Genomic DNA, 25,614 nt, shown 5'->3' on the forward strand with positions numbered 1-25,614 from the left:
CCTGGAAGAATATTTATGGTTTAAATGAAATGGAACAGAATTTGATTAAAAATGGCAAATGTGTGCAACTTAGTGTGACACTTCAAAATTCCCTTTGTAATTTTAGGCCAGGGAGAAACATAATTAAAGTCATCTGCCTTTATTTACCCGGTGTGGGAGTGGGGGAGAGGAATAATATATATTTTTGGTTAGTGTTTCCTCGATATCTTGGGCTCATTAAGTTAATTTAAATGGAGCCACTGGAGCTTCACAGTAAACGCTTGCTGTCTTCTCCCTTGAATCAAAGTTAATAACATTTGCCTATTTTTAACCAGGGCTATTTTTCATGGCTTTGTCAAATAGTTTTGACAGAAAAACCAGCAGGAGACAGTGAAAAGCCAGAGTTAAGATGCCAGAGGGCACTGCACTGGTTACTGACACAAGACAGTTCCTGACTTGATTTAAATCAGGGCTGAGGAACCTGTGGTCCTCCAGATATTGCTGAATTCCAACTCCCATCAGCGCTAGCCAACACAGCCAATGATCAGGAATGATGGGAACTATAGTCCAGATAGTACCGGAAGACCACAGGTTTCCTCATTCTTGATTTACATCATGCCATGAACTAACTTGTGCCAGTGAGCTCTGGGATTTTCACTAAAATGGTAAAAAGAAGCCACAGAAGATCCCGATTCCCAAAGTCCCAAATTTCCTGAAATTCACACAGAAACAACTGATCCAGACCTCCCCTAACCCATTCTGACAGCTAGGTAGAGCTTCCCACCTGATACCACCATGACACCAGGTGAAGTGTTTTCTTTTACCTGCAGGTTTCAAATCAAACCACATGAGCAAACGAAGCCTTTCTTTGTGGATCTTGCTACAAGTGCCAATCAGCTGACCAATGCTTACTGGAGGCCCTGCTTTGGGCAGAGATTGGCTACACTACAGAGTTCCCAGAAACTCTGTAATGCAGCTGATCCATACAGGGGCTTGTTGTAGGTGACGCCGGCCACAGTGCAGACCAATGAGCATTGACAGAGAGCCTCACTTGCCAAGGAGCAAAGCTTTTAATGCTCCCAGCTTTTCCTTTGCAACCAAAATTTTGGCCGCGACACACCTGGCATCAAATATGACCTTTCACCTTATACCACCACCTTTGACCCGGCATCACAAGTCGATGTACAAATACAGAAAACAGATTAAATGATAAAATCTTAATAAGAATCTCCAGCCATGAAAGTCATAATGCAGAAATGACCCGCACAATGTATCACCATTACAGTGATTTCTGGAAGTGACTATCTGCAAGGGCTCAGGGTACATGGAGACCATCTTAAAGAGGCACCCAAATATCTCTCCTAATGGTGATGATGCTTGTGCTCATGTATATATACACCCACATTTTTTGCAAAAAATTACAGATTTTTATTCTTCCAGGCAGAAGACAACCTACGGTAGCAAACACTGTGAACCAATCCTCTTGCAGTAGGGGGAGAAAGACCCATGTCCAGAAGGATCCATGCTGCCTTTTGCCATCCGGGTGCCTACTAACTGGATGGCTGAGAACTCAACCAGCTTGGCTCCAAGCCCTGCTGCTGCTCTCCAGGAGAAGCCTTTTTATGTTAACACTCAAGCCATCCACTGTCTTTGGGCCAACGTTCTGTCCATACCCCCCACACTATAATCTCCAGGTGTCCCGGCTTGTTTTGGTTTTCCGTCACTGCTCAATTTGCCTTGTGCCTCTTGTAAAGTGACGTTTTTTAATGACCTTCACAACCACAAGGGAAATCAGCGGAGGGATAATAGATAAGCACAGCAAGGATGGGGGTGGGGGGAGACTCTGCCTCATCACTCCTCTTTGCAGCCTTAAGCCCCTCGTGACCTTAGATAAGTAACTCTCGCAGCAGCTTTTAGGGGCGGGTGGGGGGGACTAGCAGCAGTTGCTTAGCAACTAGCTTATGCCATTCACAAAAACGGGCCATGATGAATATCTGGGGGTCATGTTTTTTTTAGCTCTTCCCCAGTTTTTGTTTTCAAAAAGGACACCAGACCAAGGGCAGTCAACTTCTGCATTTTCAGGGGTCGTTCTGTTCCCCAGGTAATGACTTGGAGAGGAGGACAGGATATATTGTCACAGAAACTGAGCAGACAGATGAGGTATATCATGAAGCTGGTATCACATCATTGTCAGACCATTGGCCAGATTTGGTGTCCTCAGATCCTCTCCATCACAGCCAGCATGGACAATGGTCAGGGATGATGGAAGTTGTAGTCTAACAAGAGCTGGAGGGCACTTCACTGGCTACCCTAACTGGCAACGGTTCTCCAGCGTTTCAGAGAGGGAGCCTTCCCCAGTTCTACCTGGAGATACCATCTCAGTACTGTACTATCATGAGACACTAATCTAATGAAACGTTGGTGAACTAAGGATACTTGAAGAATATCTTCATGAATTGTGATACACAGTGACTTTATCTGCCCTAAGCAGTGCTGCTCAGTCATCTGTCAATTGAAACCTAGTTAGCCACTCCTAGAATGTTCTTTATTTAGTCATTCCCATTTCTTGCTTACCTTTCACCACAAGGTACCAGGGCAGGTAACAGCAATTTAAAGAACACAATATCAAAGTCATTGTACAGCTCAAAACGCAGATCAAAATACAGTGAAAGATGTCGACAGAAAATATATTCCTAAATGCATATTCTGAGGGAATATGCATTTAAATATGAACTTTCATGAAAATCCTTAAGAAAATTTGCAGATTAATGCAGAAATGTGATGGAATGGCTTTCTGGTAAACTCATGGAAAGGTGGCACAGAGTTGTATGCAACATTAGTCCTGTTCAGAGTAGACCCCTGAAATTAATGGATATGTCTAACACTAGTCCACTGAGTTCACCAGGTCCACTCTAAATAGAAATTACATCAAATATAACCCCGATGGGCTGAGTTGACCAGCCTGCTGTGAAAGACACAGTCAACGGTATTGAAGCTGAGAGTAAACCTTTTAGGCATTCTTGATGCAAACTCGAACAGGCTCATATAGAGGTCAAACAGCTATTTCAAGGGGTTGAGAGCCTGTCCTTCATTTGCTCATCTCTCACATGGGCAAACTGCAAAAACTAAACTGATTCTAAATTAAAAACAGATCAATTCCCAAAAAAATAGGCATAGAAAAGATGAGAACCGAAGAATGTAAGCCAGCCACCAAAGAATTATTTGCTTCCTCATTTCCTTGGCCTCATAAATTCCAAAACAAATCGCTCTGTTTCACAGCACTTACATTTCTTGCTGAAACAGCCAGCACAGACTGTAAATCCCATGGCAAATACAGATATTTCAGAAAGCTATAAAAGTGCTCCTGGCTTTTACCAGCAGGGTCGGCTGTGCCTCTAACAGCGCAAACCCCAAACAATCAGTTTTCCAATGTTCCCTTCTAAAATAAAAATGGAGGGCTCTGGCCTTCTTCTAACAAGACAATTAAGCATCAATATTGTGGACCTGGGAAGCTAAAGATGTCAGCATGTGTGAACAAGAAAACTTGGAAGTCTCAAGTTACTGTATTAAAATTAAGGGATGGGGTAGAAGAATCGTAATTGGATTTATTCAGTATCTACCAAGAAGCTCCATAGGATAAAAGAGATAGGCTGATGCATTGCTTGCTTGCCCTGTATATCTTTGGGAGAAGAAAAGGCTAAGGAGTAAACCCTACACCAGGGGTTCCCAAACTAAGGCCCGGGGGCCGGATGCGGCCCAATCGCCTTCTAAATCCGGCCCGCGGACGGTTTGGGAATCAGCATGTTTTTACATGAGTAGAATGTGTCCTTTTATTTAAAATGCATCTCTGGGTTATTTGTGGGGTCTGCCTGGTGTTTTTACATGAGTAGAATGTGTCCTTTTATTTAAAATGCATCTCTGGGTTATTTGTAGGGCATAGAAATACGTTCATATTTTTTTTCAAAATATAGTCCAGCCCCCCATAAGGTCTGAGGGACAGTGGACCGGCCCCCTGCTGAAAAGGTTTGCTGACCCCTGCCCTACACATTCCCGAGTAGAGTCCCTAAGACGGTTGAATGGCGCCTTGTACGCCTCCTTCCAGCAACTCCTGCAGCCAAGCTGGTGCCAAATGTCTTGCTCTGACTTCCTTTGAACCACACCAGCAAGGCCAAAAGGGGGGTCTTGTTGTCTGAGAAGCCCATCACCTCCATACACACTGCCCAGTCTTGCGCCCTGAGGAGGTCACTTTGGTGCAGCTAACGCAGCAGTTTGACTTCACCCTCAGAGGCGCACTCCATTTTCTCCCAAGATAGACAGATGCCAACAATGTATATGCCCTGTGTGAAGGAGATCTATGAAACCCAGTGTTTGGAGTCAAGCTGAACATATCTACTGGAGGGAGGGAGATCTACACATGATTTAACACTACACATGATATACACTCTTTAACGAAGCACCATACTAAGAGGAAGTGTAGAAGCAAGAGGGAAAAAAAAGATGTTCAGCTATTCCAAATATTGTTTTCTTCTTCAGTCACTGGACTGGCAACAACCAGCCAGTGGGAAGCTGGGAATACCCCCTTCCAAAATACCAAGACATCTGCCAACCATTATGATGAGCCCATGTGGTGTGGCAGAAGTTAGAACATCAGACTAGAACTAGGGAGGCCCAAGTTCAAATTACCCACTCAGCCATGAAACTGGGAGATCCTGAGCCAGTTTCTCTCTCTCTCTCTCTCTCTCTCTCTCTCTCTCTCTCTCTCTCTCTCTCTCTCTCTCTCTCTCCTCCCTCCCTCCCTCCCTCCCTCCCTCCCTCCCTCCCTCCCTCCCTCCCTCCCTCATAGGGTTGTTGTGAGAATACCAAGGAGGTGAAGAATCAGGTACACTTCCTTGAACTCCTTGGTGGAAAGGCAGGATATAAATAAATATAACAAATGAGTAGACGATACATGCCAGTATGAAAGCAAGCTGCCTCAATTCTTCCTACATTCTTGGGTATCATATGATAGGGGTAGGAAACCGGCAGCCTTCCAGAAGTTGTTGGACTACAACTCCCATCACCACTGGCCATGCTGGCTGCAGCTGATGGGAACCAGAGTCCAAACGACATCCAGAGGGCTGCCAATTCCCTATCCCTATCCTAGGGCAACACATGACACCCCATTAAGTCAACACAGAAGTTAATAACACAAACTAGGGGTTGTAGGTATTAGAAATCACCCCAGAACTGGTCTTGCTAAACATCTTCCAAGACAATAATGCCCAAGTACACTACAAAGAACTCATAACCCACTTACTCTCAGCGACCAGAAACACCATAACCAGACACTGGAGAGACCTGTCAGGAGTAAGCATGGACCAATGGTACCAAATTGTATGGGAAACAGCCCTACTAGAAAAATTAACCAATAAGCTGAAACTGACACGGGGACGAATAGAAGAAGACGGCTTCATGGTTCCCCTTCATCACATACCGTGTTTCCCCTTTTTTAAGACACCGTCTTATAACTTTTTTTACTCAAAAAAACACACGGTGTCTTATTTTCAGGGGATGTATTGTACCTTAAGGCCTCCTCGGAGGGGCCAGGCCACTGGCTCGGGGTGCTGCTGGGCGCTCTGCGCGGCACCGAGGCGGCAGGCTGCTGGCTCGGCGCTCCGCCCAGCGCTGCTGGGCGCTCCGGGCACTCGGCACTGCAGCCGCCGCTTCCGGCGGCGGGGGGCAGGCCTCGGGCAGCTCTCCCCCCAAAAGAAGAGGCCAGGCGCTGCAGGGCGCTCCGAGCGCTTGGCGCTTCGGAGCGCTCCGCTCTGCAGCCGCCGCTTCCGGCGGCGGGGGGCAGGCCTCGGGCAGCTCTCCCCCCAAAAGAAGAGGCCAGGCGCTGCAGGCCGCTCCGCGCGCTCGGCGCTTCGGAGCGCTCCGCTCTGCGGCCACCGGCCTCGGGCAGCCAAACAAAAAGAGAAGAGGACAGGCGCTGCAGGGCGCTCCGAGCGCTCGCCGCTTCGGAGCGCTCCGCTCTGCAGCCGCCGGTTACGGCGGCGGGGCGGCAGGCCTCGGGCAGCTCCCCCCCCCCCCCGCAAAAGAAGAAGCCAGGCGCTGCAGGGCGCTCCGAGCGCTCACTGCTTCGGAGCGCTCCGCTCAGCAGCCGCCGGTTCCAGTGGCGGGGCGGCAGGCCTTGGGCAGCCCAAAAAAAAAGAAAAAAGAAGAAGAGGCCAGGCGCTGCAGGGCGCTCCATGCGTTCGCTGCAGCAACAGCAGCCGGTTCCAGGCCCCTCTGGCTGGCTGGGGCGCTCGGCGGTCTCGCATGGAGGTATGTCTTATTTTCGGGCGGTGTCTTAGATTTCACTAATGCTAAAAAATGCTGCCATGGCTTACTTTCTGACTACGTCTTAAAAAAGGGGAAACACGGTACATAGCCCAACAAGACAATGACAAAAATCCACCAACAGCATACAAATCAATATGGCTAACCTGATCTAAAACACCCACCCACCCCACTCACACACGATACAAAGAACACTACAGCCAACCACAAATGAACAACCATATCCTAGGCCATCCCAAACATCTCTCACCACCAAAGGAACGCAAGCAAACAGCAGAGAACCTACACAAGCGACACTGACAAAAAAAAAACACAAAACAAAACAAAACAAAACAAAACCCACATACACTTGGCAAAATAGAAACATCATCACCTGACCCCACCCTCCCCATCTACCTCTTTCCCCCCTTCTTCCCAATATCTCAACAAATGAAACTGATTTGTAAGGACGTTATGAGAGACATTGCACGAATCTTTGTAAGCCAAGAAAAACTTTAATTAAAAAAAAAACTGGTCCAGGCAACTGTAGAAGGCTGGCCACAGTAACTAAGCTGGTGTGCAAGAAAAGAGGATGTGTTTCTTGAACAATCCCCAAAGAGAAGCTGCAGAGGCACAATGTCAGTAAAATCAGGGCAGAGTCTACAAAAGATAGCAGGAAGTAAGGCAATTCCTTGACAACAGGTGTTACTTACAGTGTGTGACTCCAGCAAGGGTTTGATAAAAAGTCGGGGTGTCGCTGTCATCCGTAAGCGTGACATACACTCCCCCTGAGAGCAGCCAGCGGGAAAACGTGAAGGCCTCTTTATTTTGCCACAGCCAGGTTTTGAATTTCTCAAAGTTTACCTTTTCACCCTGTAAAAAATAAAAAAGCAGAGGGGAGGAGGATGAGTTGAGCAAAGCAGTTTGCATTTGCTAATGAACTCAGTTGTTTGCAGCTGTTGGTACACTGTAGTACAGCCTACAGGGAAAGAAGCCCTTAGTTCAGAACCAACAAACGGCCATAAGCAACTCTTTCTCAGCCACAACCTACCTTGCAGGGCTGTTGTAGTGAGAACTGAGATATAAGTTAGCTGAAGGCACCTGCACACTCAAGAGAGTGACACACAGGAAGTGAGTTGCTGGGAAGGTCAGGTGGTTGTCTACTTAGGGCCGAACTACATGTTATGTTCACACTTTTAATAAAGTGCTTATTATTGCCCACTTTTAAAGAAAAAACGGATGTGGATTCCCGATCCTGACTGTACCCCCAATCTGAACCAGGACACCAGAACAGTTTCCTACTGAACCATGAGCCCAAATTCCAAAAAAACGTTAAGCTGGACCTTAGCTTGCTTCCTGGCAGCGCAGCAGCAGCAAGGGAGGAGCAAAACAATTTCCGCAACATGCACTAGCACACTGGGTGTTCACCTTTAAACTGTAGTTTATTTCAGCTATGGTTTGAAGTGATGTACGAACCAGGTAATTTCCTTCTCTCAAAATAATTTAGTGGTAGACAGCTGTAAACACAGAATCACCCACACAAGCAGCAAACGCCTATTTTTCTTTGGTAAAGGTAAAGGGACCCCTAACCATTAGGTCCAGTCGTGACCGACTCTGGGGTTGCGCGCTCATCTTACATTATTGGCCGAGGGAGCCAGCGTACAGCTTCCAGGTCAGGTGGCCAGCATGACAAAGCCACTTCTGGCAAACCATAGCAGCGCATGGAAACGCCGTTTACCTTCCCACTATAGCGGTTCCTATTTATCTACTTGCATTTTGATGTGCTTTCGAACTGCTAGGTTGGCAGGAGCTGGGACCAAGCAACGGGAACTCACCCCGTCACAGGGATTCGAACCGCCGACCTTCTGATCAGCAAGCCCTAGGCTCAGTGGTTTAGCCCACATCGCCACCTGGGTCCCATTTTTCTTTGGTAAAAGGTACCAAAATACCACAACCAATCTGCATTGAATGGGTGCCATTCAAAAGCCCATCAAACCCTGTTATAAACAAAGAGGGGTTAAATTTACCAAATGGCCCAAGGATTCAGATCTTAGCATTTCCCGTTTCCCCCACTCTCAGCTACCGGTACCTAGGCCCACAGGCCGCCCCAACTCCCATGACATCAGAGCAGCTAAGCCAATGGCAACTAGAGAGGTGTTAAGGAGGCAACTGCAAGCCAGAAGAAGAGGAAGATGATGTGAGGGAAATGAAAGACAACAAACCCGCTGTACTAACTACCAGGCCCTTCAGCTACTTGTATTATAATATTAAAAATAATTTTCTGAAGCACTCCGCTTGGTGTGTGGAGTGGGAGAAATCTGCTAGGGTCTCTCTCATTAATATAGAGAGCAGCTTTGGCGGCTGTTCTCCTCCCTCCCCACCAGTTCATTATAATGCATGTGAGGCAGCAAACTGACTGATTCAAAAAACCGGGAACCAAAAAAACAAAACAAAACACCCTCACAGCTACTTCTCCAACACATCAGGTAGCTTGCTTTTCAAACACAAGGCCTGCTACTACATTCAAAGCAACAAAAAGATCAGAGATTACAGTTAAGAAGGGCTGCGTTTTGTTTTGTTTTAACCCTTTGGCACAAAAAGGTCAGATACTGCCTCAAACATGCTTATCAGTAGCACACAGCTTGGTAAGCAATATAGCCCACATGTGGCTCTCTCCAACGTGATTATCATGACAAAGTCTTTTGGGCACTTTTCCGCATAAATAATTTTACTATTAAGAAGTATGTATTTTCCCGGGAGGTGGGGGAGAGGAGGGGATGCATAACGATGGAGGAAATATTTCATTTCACAGATGTTGGACAGATCCTAATAAGTTATCCTCTCAACTTAACGGAATGGCAGGGAATCTTTTCACGGCCAATCTTAAAATAAAGAGGTTCGGCAAGCAGGTTTTATGTTGTTCTGGAGGGGGGAGTGTCCTTAGGCACAGCACCCACACTGGGAGCCCCTAACCTGGAAGAGGCAATGCATGCAAACTGAGGATTCTCTTAGGCAGCACCTGATCTTATTGAATAGTCCTTGTTGAGTAGAAATGATAACGCTGCCAGAGGTACTGGATGGTCCCTTAACTGGTCTTTGCAAAAGCCGGACCTTGACACCCCTGATTTCAAAAACCACCTGTCACTTCCCCAGAAGGGAAATTTCAGCCTGGTACAAGTGTTAAGCATTTGGGGGGGGGGGCTTCCAAGTCACCATTCTCAAAGCATCTCAGTGGCCCAAGCCTGGTTAGTTATTGTGTGTGATGTGGGTGCACTAAGACGTGACAGCCCTCTTCAGGAACAGAAGGGAACAGCTATGTGCAAGAACTTAGCCCTGCAATTGGCAAGCAGCCCCTCAGGTTGGAAGGCGCCCAACATGCTACTGAGGAAGAGAGGAGGACAAGTACAAGTATATTCCTGCGTATAAGACTTTTTAACCCAGGAAAATCTTCTCAAAAGTCAGGGATCATCTTATACACCGGGTTGTATTTCTTATACGGCGAGTATATCCCAAACTCTATATTTTAACTGGATTATACGCCCAGTCGTCTTATACGCCGGAATATACAGTAGATTCAGAGCTGATGAAGCGGCTGGGCCAAAGCCGAAAGGTCGCTCAGTTGCAAATATGCCTGGAAGCGAAAGGAAAGTCCAAAACTGTAAAGAAAAATATTGCATAGGAACCTGGAATATAAGAACCATGAATGAAGGTAAGCTGGATGTGGTCAAAAATGACGAGATGGTTGGACAGTGTTCTCGAAGCTACGAACATGAGTTTGACCAAACTGTGGGAGGCAGTGGAAGACAGGAATGCCTGGCGTGCTATGGTCCATGGGGTCACGAAGAGTCGGACACGGCTAAACGACTAAACAACAACAACAACATGAAGCCTCTGGATTGGGCAGGCTTGGTATCAATACCCAATGCCAAGCCTTTTGCCCTTGCCTGGCTGACAGGTTCCCAGTTCCAGCACCCCAAGTCAAACACCATGCCAACTCCAGGCCTAGAGCCAATCACTGCCTGGCCCCATCAGCCACATGTAGGACGCAGTCCTAAACACAGGGGAGGGCCTCCAAGGACCCAAAATGTTTTATATACATTTCCTGGCTACAATTCTTACAACAAGGTAGCTAGTTACAGGTAGGTAGCCGTGTTGGTCTGGTCAAAACAAAATTTAAAAAATCCTTCCAGTAGCACCTTAGAGACTAACTAAGTTTGTCATGCTCATACCTATGACAAACTTAGTTGGTCTCTAAGGTGCTACTGGAAGGATTTTTTATTTTTTTATTTAACAAGGTAGCTAGACTTCTTGGCCATTACGTCCTAGCTAACCAAACTGCAGGAGGCAGTGGAAGACAGGAGTGCCTGGCGTGCTCTGGTCCATGGGGTCACGAAGAGTCGGACATGACTAAACAACTAAACAACAACAACCCTCCAGAGGCCACATGCAACAGCAAGCGTGGACAAATAAGTGTGGCCACCCACATTCCTGCACATCAGATGCAGCACAAAACACACCACATACCACACGTGTGTGCACACTTCACTGAAGGGAGAAAAAGAAAGTTGATTTTTGGCTGTACATCACCTCCTCCCTGCTAGAGAGGACTTCATCAAATCAGGCTGGGCTGGTCCATAGTCATTTGAACGCAAGTATCTCTGTATCACCCCTTTCTTTGTATCACCCCTTTCTTCAGCAAGCCCTAGGCTCAGTGGTTTAACCCAGGTGGCACTGTGGGTTAAACCACTGAGCCTAGGGCTTGCTGATCAGAAGGTCAGCGGTTCGAATCCCTGTGACGGGGTGAGCTCCCGTTGCTCGGTCCCTGCTCCTGCCAACCTAGCAGTTCGAAAGCACGTCAAAATGCAAGTAGATAAATAGGAACCGCTACAGTGGGAAGGTAAACGGCGTTTCCATGTGCTGCTCTGGTTTGCCAGAAGCGGCTTTGTCATGCTGGCCACATGACCTGGAAGCTATACGCCGGCTCCCTCGGCCAATAATGCGAGATGAGCGCGCAACCCCAGAGTCGGTCATGACTGGACCTAATGGTCAGGGGTCCCTTTACTTTTACCTTTATCTCTGTATCACCCCTTTCTTTCCATGTATCACCATCTACTAATCAGCATGGTATGGACTGCTTCATATGTAACTCCAAGGAGAATTCTCAGCCTAGCTGGGAGAAAGGAGCAAACAAACAGCCCCTCACACTTGCTCAACCACATGTTGTAAATAAAAAAAATATATTTTTAAAGATTTTTTTTAAAAAAATCTGCTATCACACATGACATCATTTGAGAAAAGGAGGAAAAATACAAATGTTTGCCCTAGGTGGCTCTGGGCTGGGCTGAAAAGAGAAACCTCTCTATTTTGCAGGAAATAATAATCACACACCCTCAAAACACAAGCAGCCTTGAAGATGCAACCATGTCTGTTCCGATTTGAAGAAACAAACCTCAACTGCAGGAGCAATAAAATGTTGAAGCCCTCCAGTGTGTGGCAGGTTGCATGTCCTCCTGAGATTAACAGGCTACCAAAATCCAGGAGAGAAGGTTACTGCCGTCTATTTTCATTTCAAAAGGAAGATTCACAGAGGACATTGCTGTAGGACAGAAGACAAGCCTGCATATTTTAAGAGAGACCCCTTTGCACAATCTTCACAGAAGCTGAACCGAGCCAAAACGTTGAGCCTGCATTTCATTCAACAGGGGCTGCTACGGATTCTGTACTGAAGCAACCCAAATTCCTCTACATTTAATTGCGCAGCCAGAATTATGCAAAGTTGCACTGTTTCCCATAGCGCAGTTTAGATCTGGTATGGAGGGGAAGACCGGCAGGCACAGGCGAGATCTGGTGGTGAGCACCTGATTACAGGTAGGGCGTTAACATGTTTGCTATACAAAAGTTGGATTCCTGTTCTTATTTTTGCAGGCAGCTGTAATCTAATTTGGAGGGTGAAGTGTGTTTACAGTCTCATATTTTGCTCATCTTTTGTAGTGGGGTGGAGGTTGAGTTGGATCTGCCCCTTTATACATTTTAGGAGTGACTGTTTTAGGTTTGTTTTTTAAAAAAACTCTTGTTTTTGAACTTGTTTCTAAATGTTTGTTTCTGTAAGTCACTCTAAGTCACTTTTGTGAAAAAAGCGGTGAATACAATTAATAATATTAATACCACCACGTAAGAGGAGTTTGCTGGATCAGGCCAAAGGGTGCTATTTTGGACAGCATGGCCTTGTATGCTAATAGAATTCTTCTCGGACTGGGCTCACTTGATAGGTTTCCACCCAGGATGGGTGGTAACTTTCCCCTTCAGGCTTTGGCTTGGTCACACTTGGACTTTCTGGAGTTTGCTCCTTCCTCGGCAAAGCAGGGCCAGCAGGGTTCTAACCCACAGAATGAGAATTTACTTTTAAACATATCAAGCACAGGAGATGAGAAGTCTCTTGTATATCCTCCACTCCTCTGCAGTTCCAACAAAGTCTGCTCACTACCCACAAAACAAAAGGAAGCAGCAGCCACACCTGAATTGAAAAGGTACAGGGCTCATTCTCTGGGCTGCTACCATGCAACCCAGCCAGCAGCCACCTCATCCACAGTGTACCAGCTCACATTGCTTTCAGCATAATGAACTAGATCAGGGGTCGGCACGGAGATCGCTCTGTGGGCCAGATCGCATCTGCACATGCGCAGATGCGATTTCCGGTGCCACGGAAGTGAGTCCTTGCTTCACGCTGCGCCAGTTTAGCGCAGCGCGTGGGGACTCGCTGAGTGGGCGGCTTGGCTCGGGGGCGGCTCGGGGACCATTTAAACGACCCCTGACCTAGACGGCTAAGACTGGCCTGTTGGGGACTGAAGTATTGATAAACCTGCTCACTAGGTGGGGAACTGTGCAAGATCAATGGAAGGAAAACACCAGGTAGAGGCCAGGGCACCGAAGCCACCTATGCAGCATTAGCTTAATGGTGGAGCATCTGCTTCACATGCAGAAGGTTTCAGGTTCAATCCCTGGCTTCTCCAAGTAGGACTGGGAATGTCCCCCAGGAGACCTGCTTCCAGTCCAGAGTTGACAATACTGAGCTAGCTAGGCCCATGGCCTGACTCTATAAAGCAGCTTCCTAGTTTTCGTAATTACTTCCAAGCTTTTCACCATACAAACAAACAATAAACAAACATGAAAGCTAGCTGCGGAATCCCAAGCTAGGGAGTGGACCCGGAGCTTCACAGGCTTGCTTAAGAGTTTGCCATTTGTTATCAGAAACCTGCCTGCATGAATTGAGTAGCTTGTGAACTCTTGATGGGCTTGCAAACCTACAAGCCATGCACACCAAACCTTTGGTAAATAAGTGCTCTCTGACTGAATTTGAATTAATGGAGCTTGGACATTACCCTTTATTGACTTGCTTAACAGTACGATTTTCAAAGATATTTCTTTACTGAACAGTTAACCTCTCAGCAGGGCTGAAATTCAAATATTCCCATCTTTGCTTTGTCAGAAATTAATCTGTCTTGCTTATGTGTTATGTGGTGAACTCTTGCTAGCCCTTTCAAAGAGGAAAGGCTGATGCAAAAGACAACTGGCTTTTTTCTAGCTTCGTCAACATGGCTGGTGGAAGTCCTGGGGAATGCGTAGAACAGGGGTATCGGGTGCAGAGTGAGATTTCCAGCTTTGTTATTCTTAGTAGCCATAGCACTGTCAGAGTATCTAGCTCTCAAGGTTACAAAGTCATGCTTGTAAACGATTATTGTTATTTATTTGATTTGATTTCTTTCCTGCTCTTTTCCATAAGGTCCCAGGGTGGGTTACAACAAATTAAAATTCAATACTTAAATAGCTTAAAACAAATTAGAATCACAAAACTAGGGTGCGTCCTGAAAATGCATGTCTTGGGTGTCAGGGGCCATGGTAAAGAGGTGCGCCTTCAGCATAGGAGGGAAACTATATAATGAAGGTGCCAGGCACACCTCTGTGGGGAGGGAATTCTACAACCTGGCAATTGCTACAGAGGATGCCCTCCACAAGGGCACCACCACCCAAACTTCCAAGGGTGGTGGAACTGCCAAAGGTGGACCATCTGCTTATCTTAACACCTGAGAGGGCCTGAAGAGCAATTTTTTTGTGAAGACTCAGAACTCAGACAAAGTGCTGTACAGTCGTACCTTGGGAGTCGAACAGAATCTGTTCCGGAAGTCCATTCGACTTCCAAAACGTTTGGAAACCAAAGCGTGGCTTCTGATTGGCTACATGGGCTTCCAATCGGAAGCTGCGGAAGCCCCGTCAGACGTCCGGCTTCCAAAAATAGTTCGCAAACCGAAACAGTCACTTTCGGGTTTGCAGCATTTGGGAGCCAAATATTCGAGAACTAAGCTGTTTGAAAACTAAGGTACGACTGTATAAGATTTCCATTGAATGGAGTGGGAATCGGTATTTTCATGCTGCCCCTTAGCATCCAGGGGAATCAATGCACAAATGACAATTGCAGCTTGAATGGGGCAGTTGTGTTAGTCTGCCATCTGCAACACGTTGAGCTGTAAGCGTTCCTCTCCAAATGCCTGCTCATTTCAGTGGCTAAGGCAAACAAGGATACAAAAATAAATAAACCCTACCCTACCCAGCCAGCAGGGTGGCATTAAATGGTCCTCAAAAAGCATCTCCCAACAGCATATCAGTCTGTTGTTTTGCTTTCCAAGGGAAAGCACTGCTGATCAACTTTGAAATGAAGCATCTGAATAGATTTATGCTACCCAGGACACAACGGGCAGGTATATGACATTCTCATTCTCATTTACACAAACGCTTGCAGCAGACTCTCTCCTACTGCTTCTAGTGGAAAGAATTTTAATGAGCTGTAGCCCTTATGCCTGAGGACAGGCATCAGAAGTGTGAAAGACAACACTGGAAAGGAATTGGGGGGGGGGGGGTAATGCTGTTTTGGAGAAGTGCTTCCAAGGAAGACTAGGAGTCTGGGGAGGGGTGGATCTCTCCCCCTCCAAGGATGATGGGCGCTTTCCACATTTGAGAGAAAGAGAACAGGAGATGGGACTTTTGGAGGCAGGATACAAATGATACAGTGCAGAAAACCCAGCCTTGGCCACATTCACACCCTGTTTCACAAGATGAAATTTTGCAAGTAGCTCCTAGAAATGTTTAATAATATGTTTTTTGGAATTTTTAATCATTTTAAAATCACTTTTTAAAATTTTGTAACTTAAATTTAAAATGTAACATCAGTCCATCATGCGACATGTCATATTAAAGCTCATGAAGTTCTGAAGAGATTGGTGTTGTTAGTTTTGAAGTATCTAACTTCTGGGCAGAGCTGTTAAGGTTTTTGTGTAGTCCAGCAAGGCCAAAATTGTAAATTTCAAACCCTCATAACTCACAAACGGGATGAGATAAAAAAATAAAATTTTAGATTTAAACTTAGTTTTGATCGTTCAACAAGTGTGCAAAATATTGAGAAAATTGGATGACATGAGATAAAAAGATTGGGTCACTTGATATTGAATGACACAGTTAATGAGACCGACTAAGTTTGTTATGGGTATGAGCTTTCGTGTGCATGCACACTTCTTCAGATATCTGAAGTGTGCATGCACACGAAAGCTCATACCCATAACAAACTTAGTTGGTCTCTAAGGTGCTACTGGAAGGATTTTTAAAATTTTGTTTCGACTACGGCAGACCAACACAGCTACCTACCTGTAACTAGTACAGTTAATGAGGTCACTGAAGCAGTAGAAAAGGCAATGCTTGAAAGCAGGAATAGGGAACTGTTGACACTCTGGATGACGTTGGACTCCAACTCCCACCAGCCCCAGCTAGCATGGCCAGTGATCGGGGTGATGGGGGCTGTTGTCCAGCGACACCTTGAAGGCCACAAGTTCCCCACCCCTGGGTTTAAAGCAGCAACCTGGTGCCCTGCAGATGGTTTGGACTACAACTCCCAGAACCCTTCCAGCCAACAAAGAGATGGCTGGCTTGAAGAACCAGAGGCATGACTGCCTCCCTGCAATAGCCAGGGCTAGGTTATTCATTTCAGCAACCTCAGGTGCAACCTGACACCTGCATAGCACCCTGTAGGGACTAATCCTATCAAGTCTGCAATCTCCTACTACAAGGGTGTGGAACTGGATCTGGTAAGTACACCTGATCCTGATTCCGCAGGCTACTTCCGACAGGAGGTCAGGGCTCCACATTTTCACCCTCATCCTCAGGTTATCCAGTAAAAAGAGATAAGGAACTGCAGGAAATACCTCCGAGAAGCATTTCTTGAGGCTTTCCGGGACTTTCCCATCGACCACATGAAGCATCCTTTCCATCTCTTCACGGACGACATAGCTCCCAGATTCATTTGAAAACAGGCTGAAAATGTCTAAGCAAAAAACCAACAACAGAATAATTAAACATTCAAGTCACACCAGTGCAACAGAGCTGGCAATACCAATTAACTTGCACAGCTTTCTGAACAGGGCTGATTTTTTACTTTTCTACACTCAAAAAAAGTGCTTTGCTAATCAGTTATGTTATTGGGATCAACAAGGATGCCAGTTTAAATTGGAGCTGATAATATTTATATACAAAACATGAAAGTACATCTACAGGAACAGTATCTGGAGCCTATAATCATTCTAATACTTTAATTTATTTGTTACTGTTACTTATCTTTGTATTTTTTATATAAAAGGTTTTATACCCACCCCCTTACCCCCCCACACACCATTTACAGCTGAATGCAAATATAATATTCCAACTGAAATATTTTGATTCTTCTGCAGAAGGTGGAAGATGCTAAGTGGAAAGTCTCAAATTTCTTTCATAGAAAGCCTCCACCTCATTCTAATGGTCTAACCATCCTGACTGAACATTAGATTCCCATTTAAAGTGAATGGAGGAAAATGCAACCTGATACCGTGGAACCTCTACTTACGATCATAATCCATTCCGGAGGCCCGTCTGCTGGGCAAAACCGGACGCTAGTAGAGACGCCGTTGTGCGCGTGCGCATTCAGTGGCAGAGCACTTCTGCGCATGCATAGACAGCAGAAGCCACTTGTGCACACGCGCAGACGGCAGAAGCCGCTTCCGCGGATGCGTGAATCGTGGCAAACCCAGTGTTTACTTCCGGGTTTGCCACAGTCGCAACTTGGAACGTCCGCGAGAAAGGGTGGATGTAAGTCGAGGTTCCACTGTATGTCCAAGGTTATGGATTGTGGGGGAAAGTGTCTAATTCACACCCCTACCTCAAATATTAGGTTTATATCCTGCCTTTCTTGCAAGGAGCTCAAGTGCACAGCGAACCCAAAAAAATCAGACACTGCCACTACTTACATTTTGCTTTCTCTTCATCTCTGCCCCTCGTTAGCAGGACTAAGCCTACTATCAGATTGTTGAAATGTAGTCCTTTGGATGTGCCACCGAAAGAGCAATATATGACCTGAAAGTTACAGAAAGAGAGTGAGAAAACTTTACTCTTTATGCTTTCATGCAGACAAGATTCTAATCCTTTTACTTGGCCACCGTAGCACAAAACTCCCAAACTAAATGCTTTCCTGAATCTGTCTATCTAGACTGGAATCTTGTTTCCAGCTGTGGTCAGCCAGAAGTTCTTAGTTGCTCACAAGCAGGACCTGGAAGCAATTGCCTCTCCCTTTTGTCCCAGAGTCTGGAATGAAGGAATATTTATTCATTTAGAATATGTTATACCATGCCACCCCATTTGAAGTCTTCAGACAATAAAACTAAAAACAAAACAATAAAAAGTAATTCAACTGCTAACAACAGTCTTTCATAAAAACAGCAGCAGTGCAAACATTAGAACTGAAAAGTAATGAATACCTCCAAAGAGGTAACAGGTGCATTAAAAGCCTGGACATGTAAGGCGATCTCGACCTGGGATCGCAGGCTTTAATCCTACTAACACTTACCTGGGCATAAAAGTAGACAAAGATTGCAGTGTGAAACTCAAACCTGTATCTGTACAAAATGGTCCCATAGACAAACATGCATGACTAAACCCAACTAACAAAAATCAAAAGCTTTTGCAAGAAGGGAATCTCCAAGTCACCCACACCTAATACATTATCCTGGGCTTCTAGCCACTGCCAGAAGTCAACATTTACACCAAGCCCCATCAACAGAGCTGACCGGCACAACCATCAGCCCCTAGACCAAAGCCAAATGGCACATTGTTTCAATAGGTGGTTTAGTGCTACACATATATTATTCTCCCAACTGTGCATCTTAGGTTGAGTAGGAACAGGACTTTAATATGAGGGGGTGGACGGCTGGCAGGACTATGACAGAGGAAGAACTCTCCAGTGGCTGCTAGTTAACATTTCCCACTGTAAGTGACTGGATTGCAAGTGATTTAAGTCCCTGGTATGAATATTGCATCTGATATGAACTCACTTATCATCCTTTGGCCGCCTCCTTAGCCTCCCTCCCTCCCCTCATCTGTAATGTGGGTGGCAAAGCTACTGACTGTTAAGGCAGGTAAAGTGGTTCTGAGTACTTTAAAGCAATGTTAAGCACTATTATTACGAGTGAAAACTTCCCATCCACTCTAAAAACAAGTGTTGAAGCCTTGCTTATCTATTTATAGCGAGCGCAGGGAACCTTTTGGCCCTCCAGATGTTGCAGCTCCAGCAAGCATGGCTGCATTATTAGCACTGAAGTGACCTCCCCAGGGCACAAGCCCAGGCAGCGTGTATGGAGGTCCTGGGCTGCCCAATGTCCCCGCTCTTGGCCTCGCTGATGTGGTCCAAAGGAAAGGAAAGCCACACATTGGGCACCTGCTTAGTTGCAGGAGTTGCTGGAAGGAGGCGTGCAAGGCACCATCCAGCCATCATGGAATCATAGAGTTGGAAGAGACCACAAGGGCCATCCAGTCCAACCCCCTGCCAAGCAGGAAACACCATCAAAGCATTCCTAACAGATGGCTGTCAAGCCTCTGCTTAAAGACCTCCAAAGAAGGAGACTCCACCACACTCCTTGGCAGCAAATTCCACTGCCGAACAGCTCTTACTGTCAGGAAGTTCTTTCTAATGTTTAGGTGGAATCTTCTTTCTTGTAGCTTGAATCCATTGCTCCGTGTCCGCTTCTCTGGAGCAGCAGAAAACAACCTTTCACCCTCTTCTATATGACATCCTTTTATATATTTGAACATGGCTATCGTATCACCCCTTAACCTTCTCTTCTCCAGGTTAAACGTACCCATCTTAGGGACTCCACTCCAAATTTGTGTAAGGTTTATTCCTTATACTTTTCTTCTCCCAAAGCAAGCAGTGGAGGTTTAGGAACAGTGTTCTCCATTTCCTAGATGGGATACCTTCCCAGGCTAACGAGCCCAATCTGCCCCTCACTTCCCTATACAGCATGTGCAGAAACCGCCTTCTTAACTGTTAGACCAAGTATTGTTCTCATCCACTAAACCTGATAGAGCCTGTCTTCACAAACAGGGGAAGTCCCTAACTCACTGAGGGTTTGGTTACCCTCACCTAGTTTAGTTGGCCAATCAAAGCTGTTCCCAGGATGTGGCTGTTGTCACATGCTGACAGCTTCTAGGAGCCATGAGTGAGAGCAAAATGCAGGATGGGGAACAAACTACCCCAGAAGGAGCCCAATGTGTCCCTCAAAAGAGAGGGCCAAAGGTTCCCCACACCACTAATTGACAGGAAACACAACAAAGCCGGCCAGTTTCTATTTTCTGGGGTGGGGAACCCTGTGGTCCTCCAGATGTTGTTGGACTACAGCTCCCATCATCCCTGACCATTGACTATGCTGGCTAAGGCTGATGTGAGTTTTGAGTTCAACAACATCAGGAGGACCACAGCTGACCTACGCCATGCCTTTCACTGTGTCAGCTACTCTGGGAGGGAATGAACATTCATACTTAAGTCACCAGTGGCGTGGCCATTCTGTCACCTCCCTCTCAAGCCTCACGGGCCAACAAACCTGTTCCAACACATTTGTCCTCAGATACGCACAGTATATCATATTACTTATTAGCTACCCTTCAGGTTGCAGCACTAGGTGATTATTTATAGGTCCGATAGTCATGCGAGAAGTCATCATAGGACAAATCTCCCCCTGCTTCTAAAATAACTCAGCCTGTCTTGCTTCTCCAAGAACCAGAGGTGGAGCGTTTTCAAGGTGCATAAATATCAGGCACTCCTAGTGCCTGGGGTTTTATTTACAATTGATTTAAAAAGGCTTCTCCCTAAACAATTTATGCCGGCTCTCCTAAAGTTTGGACACTGGCACATAGAAAGCCACAACCTCTCATTCTAGCCCAGGCAATCATATCACAAGCACTCTCCTCCAGTTTTCTAGAGGTAAACTGGAAGTGACTAGGCAGAGCAGGTTTAATAAACTGAAACGGAGTGGGGCTCTCCTCCTCCTTTCAGGTTGTTTGTCTGTCACTAATCATCAACTCTGGAATGCTTGGGCACGTGCATTATTAGCAGTTTACAGGCTAATAATGTTCACTTACTTTATTTGCAAGGTCAGCTTAAATACTTCAGTACCATTCAAAAGGAGCCACATATACAGAAGCCTCCCCATACCTGTAGTGGCTACTGGTTCCAAACAAGCACTACAGGGACCTGGAGGCAGAAAGCGACCTTTCAAGTTTTGTCCTGCTCTAGGCTCCCAAGCAAGGAGAGCTCCACAAAAACTGCCATGCACACACCCTTCCAAGCAGGGTCTTTTTTTTACTGCCAGACACAAAGGCCATAATTGCTGCTCCTATTAGTTCCCTATCTTGTTCCTGCTGACAACAACTGAATTCCCCTGCTCTGTGCCCTCCAGCTTACAAGCCCCAGCTAGTGGCAGGCATTATGAGGTCTCTGGATTTCTCAGGTTTGGTGTATATCTGGGCTGGAGAAGCTAGGACCATCCAGCTATTGCTGGGACTCGAACCTCCTTCAGCCCCAGCCAGCATGGCCAAAAAACAGGGACCATGGGAACCTGAAACTTTGCCTTTGATCTCATTAAACCAGAACCTTACTTTTTAAGAGACATTGGATCAAAGAGATTGCTATTCTGGGCATGTCTCTTCTGAAGGCAGGTAACGCTACAAAATTGGGAGTGAATAAATGAGCCTTCCAGATTCTCATCGCTGCTGTTTCTTTTCTGAAGCTTCCATTCCAAGAAGGCTGAAAGTCTTAAAAAATGTTCAGCCCCCGAGTATGCTGGAAACTTCATCCGTGGAAGATAAGAAACAAAAACACAGCAGGTTGCAGCCATTTTATCCACTCACATTACCTGGCTATTAAACAGGGTTGACTTTCTGAAAACACAGCAGGGTCTCAAAAGGAAGAAAGGGCCTGTTTTGAGCAAGGAAGCTCAGCCCTGAGAGTGTATTTGAGGTCCTTTTATTGTAAAGTAGCACCTGGTTCTCAGAAAACACTGCAAGGAGCCAAGGGACTATTTTCCTGGGCTTGGTAAATGCTCAGCTTCAAAATAGCTTCTGCCACCTTCAGAGAGAGGCCCACTGCATAGCTTTAAGCAGATGTGGTTCAAGTGTATTAATGGCGTCATGTTCCAGCTCCATAGATTCCAGTTCTGTTAAAAATCACATATGCTAAAGTTGTTTAAATCTACTAACACACTGCACAGCTCTAGTAGACAGACATCTCCAAGTTCTAGTGCAGTGGTTAGACTGCTGGACAGTGTTTGAGGGGAAACTCAGGTTGAAATCCCCATTCAGCTGCAAAGCACACAGAGTGGCCTTATGCCATCCTTAATCTAACCTCCCTCACAGAGCTGCTGTGAAGACAAAACAGACAAAACTAGGTTTGGGGTGGGAAGGAGCCACTGATGCGCTTCTCAGAGAAATTAATATACATGTAATAATATTAAACTGCTTTGTGCAGAGCCAGGTTATCTAACTCAAGACAGTCTGCTTCCAACTGCAAGAGTCTTATCCGAGTTATCCCTCCAACAATGCTAACTCAATGATTTTCTAGGGATCTGTCCCATGTAAAAGAAACATGGGAGATCATTTCTCACAAGCAAAGCAACTGCACACGCCCCATGAGGCAAACCTGGAACACAGGGATGGTGATGATGATGATGAACAAGCAGCTTTGGCAACAATGACAAAGCAAAAGTTAACTTGAGGGAAAACTTACCTGAAGAGTGGCAACAACACAGCGGACACAGGAATAGGACAGCAACATAAAATGTATGGGACATTCCAGGCTACCACATTGACTCGCAATGACCACACAAACATTCAAGGGATGATCAGGTGCCAGAAATGTAATTCTCCTTAGTGCCAGTTGTGGCGAGATACCCTCACTCCCCACTGCTCTACAGGGACTGAGATGCCCAAAGTCCTTGCAAGAGATTTCCACGAGTTTAAAGACAAAACACCATCAGGAACAGATGCTTTGCTTCAATAACCAGGTAGCATGGAGCTTCAGCTTTGATTGCCCTCTCCAGTGCTTGCCATAGGCCAGCCCCACTTTTTCAAAAACAGGACCAAACACATTAACAACTTTCAATAGTTGTCAAATGGCCTCCTTACCTCTCCACTGTGTAGGTTCTCAAGGGCACCAGAGAGTCTCCAGAAAGTATTTCCACACAACAGCAACATAATCCACTTTACACGTTTCAAGACATGTCCCTCTTCCCAAAACCTCTGCATGGGGGCAAAGCGGGGAGCAAGTCCCAGGCTTGCAGCATTCTCCCCTAGTCTTGTCATGATCCCTGATGAGGGAGAAATACAGGGTGCCCACTTCTCCATGGACCCTCCTGAATTGAGGATGTAGCTTTACCATCTTCCTCAGAGCACAAGCCCCTGCTAACACCCCCTCCACTACAGAGCAAAGAAGTCAGTGCCTACAGAATCACAAAAGGGCCCCCAAAGTCAACATAGCCATCTTCTCAAGGAGCAGTGTTTGAAACTCCCATTGTTCTAGGCACATTTTGTGACAGGGAATTTCATCAACATGAGCAGTTTCTGAGCTCTGGGCGAAATACTGCGCCAAAGATTTCTGATTAAAACTAGAGAGTGGAAGAAAAGGACCTTTTTCTGCCTCCCCACTTCCAGCTACTCTCTGAAGACTAGAGAAGAGATCCTCTTAAGAATATCAGAGGGGTGGGGCAGGAGAAGAACTAGGGCACGTGAAAAATGAGCATTTTAGCTGCAGTTCATTCATTTTCAGCTTTGTATTGTTATAAAAAAGTGTGCCTAGACATTCCATTGTTGAGCCCATAACCTAGGTTTAAGGTGCCATTTAGCTCCTAGCTTTCACATTTTAGTTTCTAACACTGTCAAGGAGGTAGAGCCAACTGCCTTGCTCAGCATACATAAGCGCTCATGTGATACCAGCTCTGTGCTGAGACAACATCTTTTATAGCTCAGCCAACTGGGAGCTGTCCAGGGTTCTGACTTGCTCAGAGAGGCCTGCTTTGCCTTAGCTTTGCCTGTCTGGAAGGGGCTTTGTGGTTCTTCCACTTTCCCTGCAAGCCGTAGCAGAACAGTAGAGTTCTCCTCCCTCCCACTGCTCAGCACATGAATGTAAAGCATGAGCTGTCAGTTGTTAACATGCTGTCAGTTTCAACCAGAACCCTGACACATCAGGAGGCACTGATCCAGCTTTGTATTAACCATTTGGCTGGCACAAAAAGCAACCAGGGATTGTATGCAAGTGCTCAAAGTGAGCTGGTGGAGGAGGGATGGAGTGCTTTGTCCTTTCTTTAGTCCCAAAAGAGAAACCAAGTGGTCTGCAAGAGGATGGAAGCTTCCCATCTCTACACCAGCATTTCTGTCAGTCCACAGTGGTCTAATAAAACTCTGCAGGCTAGTGACCCTTTTGTGCACTAGCTCCCTATTTCTTGTTTCACGAAAGCCTGAATGCCAGTGGTGACTCGTGTGGCACAGTACTATTGGTCTGTTGTGGTAAATAGGTTGTGTTTATTTTTCAGTTCGGTCTTATTTTGCTGTCAACAAATACAGTTGCTTACAATTCACTGTTCTTTACACTGTTCTATTGTTGGTATTTACATTTGTAGCTATTTTGTAAGCCACCTTAGTGTAGCCAGATGGATGAACACATGGTCTGAAGAAGTGGACAGTTCAAGCAGGGACACTAGCAGGTCAACCCAGAACCCTTCAGGTCCTGGGAATCACAAGACACTGAATCTCCAATTCTGTACCACAGCTGCCATAAGTGACCAGGTGTGCAGCTCTCTTAAAATCACCAAACCATCCTTCAGGTAAGACTACAAGACTGCCCTGCCTGTCCTAAGTAATTGCCAATGTTAAGATTCAAACCAAGTTACACATGATTTACATAAAACATGAAATTCTCCAGACCCACAGTCCAAATTCTGCTCTCAAAGCTGCAGGCACAAATCTCACCTTTGGATACAACTATATTTACCTCACAGCCCTTTCTGTTGACAATACACTGAAAATACACTTGCTGTGTGAGGTGTGGAAAGCAGCCTGCTTTCAAGACGAAGAGTGTGGATGTTACACTTCTAAAACTGATGGAGCAGATTACACTTCCGAATGCCCAGCTCCCTCCATGATACCTATTAAGATTTCTCTGTGCCAGAGAAGGGGGGGGGGAGCTGACTCCTAAAAAAATCTGCTTGCGCTGCAATTAAAAGTGGTTGCCATATTTACGGGAAAGGAGAAAAAGAAGCAACCGATTGTGGAGCCGAAGCACCTCCTCGAGCAGTAATTACCCAGCTGTGTGCCAGGACGCCCGTGTGCTGCGAGGAGTTAAATTACCGACAGCTTCTGGCAGCCCAAAGTTTCCAGCCACACAGGAGACTGACCGCTACGTCTCCACCCAATGCCCTGCTCATCTTCCAGCCTTCCGATCAGCTATTCTGACATGTTTCTACATCAATCGTGACTGGATCATTCAATCTCTGTCAAGGTGTAGGCCAGGCAGAATGCCCTCCCCTGAAAAAGAGGCTGTCCATTTGAATCTCTTTGTGAGTTGCTGTTCTGGCTTGGCCTCTGTCCAACAACCTCCTGCAAGGTTGGAAAAAATCCTATGCGTTAACCCCGTCAGGTGCAGGAAAATCATTCAGGAAAATGACTCACGCAAGGTTACAAACTGAAGCTCAATCCAGGTAAGACAGAGGCACTGTTAGTGGGCGGGTTCCCTAGAAAGGATGGATGCCTGCTCTTGATGAGATTACAATCCCTCTGAAGGAACAGGTACATAGCTTGGGCATAGTTCCAGATTCACAGCTGTCCCTTGAGGCTCAGGTGGCCTCGGTGGCACAGAGTGCCTTCCATCAGCTTCTGTTGGACAAACAGCTGTGCCCCTATCTGGACAGGGATAGCCTAACTTCTGTTGTCTATGTTTGGTAACTC

At 46.1% G+C, this 25,614-nt stretch overlaps 1 protein-coding gene across 5 annotated transcripts in view; it reads right to left on the reverse strand.

Moving 5' to 3' along the window:
• USP32 (ubiquitin specific peptidase 32) overlaps positions 1–25,614 on the reverse strand; it is a 149,408-nt gene that overhangs the window by 57,418 nt on the left and 66,376 nt on the right. For all 5 annotated transcript variants that reach the window (XM_088658062.1, XM_035140036.3, XM_035140035.3 and 2 more), the window contains exons 3-5: positions 17,598–17,703; positions 16,524–16,642; positions 6,990–7,149 (exon numbers count right to left, since the gene is read on the reverse strand). In XM_088658062.1, the coding sequence (XP_088514188.1) occupies positions 6,990–7,149; positions 16,524–16,642; positions 17,598–17,703 (385 nt within the window). The remainder of the gene's footprint in view (positions 1–6,989; positions 7,150–16,523; positions 16,643–17,597; positions 17,704–25,614) is intronic.

The sequence above is a fragment of the Zootoca vivipara genome, chromosome 14 (assembly GCF_965207765.1).
Source record: "Zootoca vivipara chromosome 14, rZooViv2.hap1.1, whole genome shotgun sequence".
Taxonomy (NCBI): domain Eukaryota; kingdom Metazoa; phylum Chordata; class Lepidosauria; order Squamata; family Lacertidae; genus Zootoca; species Zootoca vivipara.